The 7,350-nt window shown below is 56.3% G+C and overlaps 1 protein-coding gene across 1 annotated transcript in view; it reads right to left on the reverse strand.

The window, feature by feature from the left end:
• The window catches only part of TPO (thyroid peroxidase), a 51,637-nt gene extending 45,375 nt beyond the window's left edge, over nucleotides 1-6,262 (reverse strand). Inside the window, 2 exon segments of the mRNA XM_045883931.3 lie at nucleotides 685-769; nucleotides 6,169-6,262. Coding sequence (XP_045739887.3) covers nucleotides 685-769; nucleotides 6,169-6,262 — 179 coding nt within the window.
• Nucleotides 6,263-7,350: the final 1,088 nt, after the last annotated feature.

Consider the following 7,350-nt stretch of genomic DNA (forward strand, 5'->3'; position numbering starts at 1 on the left):
TAAAATCAAGGCGTTTCTTAATGACTTAAACCTGAATGATGGGTAGACTTAATCCTGCACGGAGGGCCCCATGTGACACGGCGTCCTTCAGCCCAGCCCCCCTCTCTGGTCTCAGCTCCTCCCTACTGCCCCCCGGCGAGGAGCCCCCTGACGCCGGGACCCCCGCGTGCTACCGGGACCCCTGCCTGATGCCAGGACCCCCGTCTGCTGCCAAGACCCCCATGTGCCCCCGGGACCCCCGCCCGCCGCCAGGACCCCTGCCCGACGTCAGGACCCCTGCCTGTTGCCAGGACCCCCGTGTGCTGCCGGGACCCCCACGTGCCACCAGGACCCCCATGTGCCCCCGGGACCCCCACCCGCCGCCAGGACCCCCGCCCGCCGCCAGGACCCCTGCCCGACGTCAGGACCCCTGCCTGTTGCCAGGACCCCCGTGTGCTGCCGGGACCCCCGCCTGCCACCGGGACTGCAGTACTGAGTCCCGGTGAGATCACCGTGCTTTGCTCTGGGGTTTGCCAGACAGAATTTGAGACTGAACATCGGTTCCTTCAGGATCTTGCCCACGAAGCCAGGAAAAAGAATGAATGCACATGAGGTCAAGTGGAGATTTTGGACCACTGGTGAAAAGTACACGGGGCAGCCCCGTCCCCTAGTGGCCTGCCCCCCGTCCCTCCACGGAAAGCCTACCTCTTCATGGTGTGGTAGATGGCGCCGTCCACCATGCGCCTGCTCGCTTCCACGATGCTGATGACAGCAGAGTCTCTGTTCCGTCCTGTGGAACAACATACGGCACAATGACGCAGATTCATGCGCAGCCACCCTCTGCCACGTTCAGTGGACGTCCACCGCGTCCAGCATGAGGCAGCCACGAGCCCATGGCTCCTGGCCAGGTCCCCAGCTCACAGTGGGCATGAGCTCCCCCTGCAGAGTTGCCCCTGGAGTGCGAGGAGCGCGTGGACCCTCACGCTCGCACCGCCTCCAAGCGTCGTCGGCCACTCTTGCTTCCCGCTTGCCAGACCACCTCTGGTTAGTCCAGAGAACCCTGAGTACTTTGTTCCCTAACAAAGAGGAGCAGGAAGTTCATATTTCCCTATTTTAAGTTGCGCACCGGACAAAAGATAAATTACTTAAACATGCCAGCACTTTGCAGTGACAAGACTAGCATTTTCTTTTACTTTGTGCTTGAAAAGTTTAACAAGTCCTATGCTCTAAACGTTCATGGCCCCTCAAAATGCGTATATTGAAGCCTCACCCCCCGCGTGACAATGTGAGGACGGTCACAAGTGGAGCCCCTGCGGTGGGATCAGTAAGACACGGCGAGAGCCCCAGCCAGCGGGGACGCAGCCGGATGCATGTCCCCGCAGCCTCACCAGACCCCAAATGTGCCAGCTCCTCGATCTGGACCTGCAGCCTCTGGAGCATGAGGAATGCATGTCTCCTGTTTATACGCCACCCAGTTGGTGGTAGCTTGTTATAGCAACCCAGACTAAAAAAATAGTGTGAGATTCCATTTCTGGGTTGAAATGTGAGGTTCCACATGAATAACGTAAAGTAGCCAAGTTCTTCGAGTGACACACACAAGTAGCTTCTGTTACTAATATATCTTTTGCATAATCAATACTTTATCAAAGGAAATGCATTTATTTGTAAAAATAAATAATCAGAATGTTTTCGAGCATATACACCTTTATAGGAATTAAACTGTTTTTAGAATGGTAAATGTCTATATTTAGGATGAAGTGGGCACAGCATATCCCAGAAAATCTGTTTAAGTAGTGAGTACGCTTGGCAGGTGTCCTTGTCCTAAAACTTCACTAATGATTTTGTTGCAGGAAGAAGTAAGAGCCTCTGAACTGTGAGGAGCATCTGAAGATCCTGAGACAGCAGGTGCCGAGGGCAGAGACCCCAGCAGACTCGGGGGTCCCCCGGGGCAGAACCCAGCACAAGCACCTGCACGCACCCTCTCCACCGCCCCTCCTGTCCTCCCCAGTCTACTCTGAGTGTGTTGTAAGAAAGACACAATTCCATGTGGACTGTCCCTGGGATTCTGGGAGAAGTGATTAGCCACCAAGTGCTGGGTGACCCTCCGTCCGCAAGGGTCTGGGGAGCACACCGTGGGGCAGGGGCCGCTCTGCCAGGGCCCAGGCCTGCGAGCTCAGGGGAGCTCGCTGTGGAAGGTGAACAAGGGACCAGCAGGTGGGCCCAAGGAGGCAGAAACCCCCAGAACAGGCAGGGGCTCCACGGACCAAGCTGGGCTCGCGGAGTCGCTCTCGGACCTGCAGGGACGGGGAGACCCCACAAAAGCAGGGGTACCGTGCATCTGTGATTCAAACCCACTGCACAGCCCTCATGGCTCGTGTTTTCATCCCCAAAGCCAGCATGGCCCCTCACTTCCCGGATGTAACAGTCGCCCTGCTCATTGACCCTGTGCCCGGTGGTGACATGCGGGGGCCCTGGAGCCAGGCCGCCTTGGAGCCTGGTCTGAAACTGGCCCCCAAGCCCAGTGTGTCACTTCTGATCACCCTGAGGGTTATTTTGAGGGTGCAACAGGTGATTTGTGAAGCTCTCCGCAGAGGGCCCCACAAACCCAAGCGTTTGCAGGAGGCGGCTCTTCTGCTCTCATCCCCAGTGCTCTCAGCCGCCGTGAGTGGCCCTCTGCTCTCCCTATTCCAGACGGCCACCCCTGCCACGGGGTTCGGGATGTGGGCTCAGGCCCACAGGACGCTGGTCCCCAGCCTCAGGCCGGCACCTGAGCTTTCGGCCAAAGGCTACACCAGGGAGGTTCCGAGGACCTCCTCCTCTTCTCCCTTAATTTGCGCGAGTGGCTCACGGAGCCCAGGGAAACACTTCCATTGATCAGTTTACTCAGGATGCAAATCAACAGCCCGAGGGAGAGACGTGCAGGGTCAGGCCCACAGCAAACAAGCATCTCTCCCTGGGACGTGTGGGGCCAGCTCGGTGGCATGTGGGAACGTTCGGGGTCCCCAACCCAGCAGCTCTCTGAACCCAGTGCTTCTGAGGTTTTATGGAGGCTTCATTTCAGAGACACAGTAGACAAGTCCCTGGGCATTGGCACCTGATTCACCCTCCAGCCCCTCCCCTTGCCCAGAGGCGGGGTTGGGGGCCCAGAAAATTCCAACCCCCTGATCACAGGGTTGGTGCTCTTGGCCACAAGCCTCCATCCTTGGGTGACCTGAGGGCTTTCCAAAGTCTCCTTATTAACATAACGAATGTATCTTTATACCAGCCATGGGGGGAGGGGGGGCTAGTGTTTAGGGACCTGTGAGCAAGAAAGGGGGAGAAATTCATTCTGGTGTCCGAAGGACTCAGTGTGTTCCTATAAATCCCCACAGCGTGGACGGTGACGGCTCGGTTCTGTCCTGCCCGGGACGGCGGGCTTGCCCTTCCTTCACAGACCCTGCAGCCCCCCTTCCTCCTTAGCTCCTTCCTCCCGGGCTGGTCAGCCTCTCACGGCGCCACAGTCAGCATCACGGACCTCGCGACCTGAACCTGCCCCCTTCTTTTCAGCTCTGAACACTGACTTCTAGAGAGTTCCATGACTTGTCCCATCTGAAGACACCTGCCTTCTGAAGACGGTCCTGGTCCCCCCCAAAGAAAGTTCTCCTTGGGACATAATCATCTCACATGTCGGAGGCCTGGAGTCTGGGAAGCTGTTATGCAAGTGAACGTCATACTTCAGCAAGAAGCAGCAAGTCAACTGTTTCCAAAGAGTGCTTGTTAAAAAGTTAAAAACAAGAACGCCAAAATCTTCCTCCTCTGAAGCTGTAAATGGTGCAGGCCCCCGAGTGTCACCGCTGACTGACTCTGAGGAGCTGGTTTTGCTCAGAGATCTGCGTTTGGATCCTGACGTAACTAATCCCTGTTTGCTGAAACCCAAGCAACTGGAATAAAGTTTGCCAACTTTCCTTGTTAAGTGCGTCCCCTCATTAGGCTGGTTCCTAAGTTCCCCGATCTGCAGGAGGGGCCTCTGCTTCCCGCGGTCCATGTGCACCTTATTTTCCGTAGCAGCTGTAACTTGGGGGAACGTCGGCCGTAAGGATGCTTGTGCATCAATCTCCACTTTGCACGGAGGACACGCATCCCCCTCTGTGTTGACCAACACATGACTTCCGTGAGGACATCCTCGGGCTCTGCAGAAGGGACCCGCCCTTTCTTTCTTAGACCCACAGGGCCATGCATGCATTTCTGAGCTGAGCCCTCCTGGAATCCCATTCTGGGGCTTTTCCTGAGCTAGACTCGAGCAGCATGTACGTGCAAGGGTGCCCTGGCCTCGCTCCTGTCCCCCAGATGGCTACAGGCCACAGCCTGACCCTCAGGTGTGCATGTCCAGGACCTACGTGTGTCCTTGACCATGTATCAGCCAGTCTCCAGTCCTGGGTGTGGGGCTTCATGGAAGGACCCAGAAGGACAGGGAGCTTGGACACAGCAGTACCTCGGGCCTCTGGGGCCGTCCCGGGGCTGTGAGTAGACTGGACGCGCAGGGGAGAGGTGCCCAGAAGTGAGCCCACAGGCAGCTTCACCTCCAGGCTGCGGGCTCCACAAAGACCCCAGTCCTGTGATAAGAACGCAAACCCACGAAAACGCACAGCAGTATCAGGAGTTAAATTGGCGACAGTGAAATGTGCGCAATAACAATGATCTTTCAAAGAAGCTTCACCAGTGAAAGCTGCCGTTAGCTCGTTGTCAACTGGGAAAAACAGTCTCTTCTATTAATGAATGTAAAATCGAACACGATCGAGAAATATTTTCTAGATAAGTAATTTGTAAAGTAAACGATTAATAAGCCAGCCTCAAAATACTCCAATTAACAGTTAAATACCCCCGACGTGCAGCATTCTGATCGGATGCTGCACTGCATGTGATTTATATACTTCGTCCAAGCTACAGCAAAAAGAAAATTAAACTCTCCGAGTCGGGGCAATAATAAACGTTTCTGTACAAAAGCTGCAGGTATCACACGTCGGAGCTAACGGTGTGTTGCCCGTAGGCCTGCTGCTCTGGGGGTCGGCTGATGCACAACTTGCTCACCATCAGCCACAGGACTCCCAACTTTTGTTACCGTGGTTTTGTGGCTCTAGGGCCTTAATAAGTATGACATAAAAGGGCAAATCAATTAATTCACAAGCCACTTGTGAACACCATGGCGTGCGGGGCCTTGGGACGGCTGGCTCACGTGGGCGAGATGAGATCGCCTTCCCCGCGGCGGGCTGAAAAGCGCGTCTGATTTGTGTCCTGGTGTCCTCCAGACGCAGCACGCCTGCCACAGTGCAGCACGTCAGGGGGTCCCCGTGACGGATGATTTCCCGGTTTCCTGCGTGCGGTAGGTGTGCGAGGGAAGGGGCGCGGGCAGACCCGCGTTCTCTGAGCCCAGCGCTTGCCTCCAGCTTCCTGCCACCTGGGATGGGCTGGGAGCTTTCTTAGGGGCACAGGCGTCTGTGAAGGACATGGGTGAAACTTTCCATGTGGTCACGGAGCCCCGACTTCAGTGGGATTGGGGAAAGTGGGACTCCACACGTGTGTCCTCTTTGCAAAGTCGAGGTGGGGCAGGGGCTGTCAGCACGAGGGCCCTCCCACTCCCGAGGAAGGAGTGAGGGCCCGGGTCCGCAGAAGCCCCGCCAGGCTGCGGGCAGGCAGGAGCCTGCTGGGGACCGTCTGCGTCCCCGGGGCTGACAGCCGGACGCACCTCCGACATTCTGCTCCAGTCAAAGCCCTTCAAGGTGTTTGGTGCCTTTTCTTTTTCTTTTTTAGCCAAACAAAAGCAGAGTTTGAGCTGTGATCATTTTAACCACCCCAACCCTTTCTCAACCCCACCTGACACTGTAGCGCTCTGGTTCCAGCACACACATCGCTCTCAGAAAACGACTTTATAGCAAAGGAATAAGCAATTTCGCCCAAAGACATTTTTTCCCCCAAATATTCAAGCAGGTAAAATGGAGTCTCATTAATAGTCAGAGGACATGAGTTGTTCTTCAGACAGGATTGTGTTTCGATCCTTCCACCCTCCAGAATCCCTGCTCCCTTCTCGGACATGCGGGAGGAAACTCGGAAGGATCGGGTCTCCTCTGACTCTCAGGAGCCGCCTCGCTGCTCTCTGTTTCGGTGCCTGTGGACTGTGGCTTCATGAGGTCAAAGATGGTATTTGTCACTCACCCCACAGGAGGTCCTTGCGTCTCGGGAGGAAGGGGAAGAAGCTGTGTGTGCAGGCCGCCACCAGTGTGACGCCCAGGACCGCGAGCGCTCTCATTCTAACGGTGGAACCGGCCAAGAACATGCGGGCCATCAGGGCAACATCCACGGAGCTGCTTTTCCGGGGACTTGTTAGCTGGACACTGTCATCTGGCTCTTCACTAAGTCTCAGCACCGCCGACGGCGTCCACCAGCTTGGGTCTGAAGCCTGGAAGACTCTGACTTGCCTCCCGGACAGAGAGTCCAGCAGCGCTGGGCTGTAGCTGCCGCCCTATAAACCCTCCCTGTGCTTCGGTGTCCACTCGAGCGTCAGGAGCCGGGGCGGCGCCCATCTCCTTGGGTTTGCGCCAGGCTTCCGTGAGCCGTCACAAGCAAGCAGGTCCTCGTGAGGTGGAGCCCTGGCCCCCAGCTAGAAAGAAGGAGAAGGAAGTGTGTGTGCTGAGGAAGAAAAAGCCAGCTACAGTCACCCTCGTGATGCTGGCCTCTTCTGGAAAAGGACCTCGACCTTCCGAGGCCGCCCAACCCTGTGCTGGTCAGGTGGGCCACTGAGGCCGGGCAGCTGTGGGCCATTACTGCCTCCTGCCTAGACGGTGAACGGGTGCTTCTCCCGGCATTGGGTGAGCAAGGAAACCCTGTGTAGGAAGCAGGGCTCCCCACTCTGACCCCGGGCAGACCTGCACCACTAGTCTGAGAGGGGCCCATGGCTCTCTTCGGAAGTTGAGGGAGGAAGGGTTTCCGAGGTTGGCCTCCTCAGAGACTGCGCACCTCAGATGCAATGTGGTCAGCCTAGCACGCGTCCACAGTGGTTCTCTCTGGCTAACGATGACACGGTTGCCAAGCCTTCCGTCCTGGTTGTCTTAAGGGAGACTAGACTCTGTGTCCCATCCAAGTCTCTCGGGTTTCTACTACATGAAAATGATCTTTCTCCTTCTCTCCCTTCTTCTCTTCTCCAGGATTTACTCACGCAGGACTGCATCTTCTCCAGGGGAGCCAAGATCGAGTTCTGAAACCATTAGGCAAAGTCACCTGGAGATTAGCGCATCAGGAGTTTTCAGCATAAGAATGCCATGATCAGCACGACAGAGACCCCAAAGGTCTAGGACCATCAGAGTCTTGTGAGAGGAACAACCAGATGCACCTCTTTAG

This window comes from Mirounga angustirostris, unplaced genomic scaffold (genome assembly GCF_029215605.1).
Source record: "Mirounga angustirostris isolate CCGP_5_RB_7025 unplaced genomic scaffold, mMirAng1.0.hap1 SCAF_10, whole genome shotgun sequence".
In the NCBI taxonomy this organism is placed as follows: Eukaryota; Metazoa; Chordata; class Mammalia; order Carnivora; family Phocidae; genus Mirounga; species Mirounga angustirostris.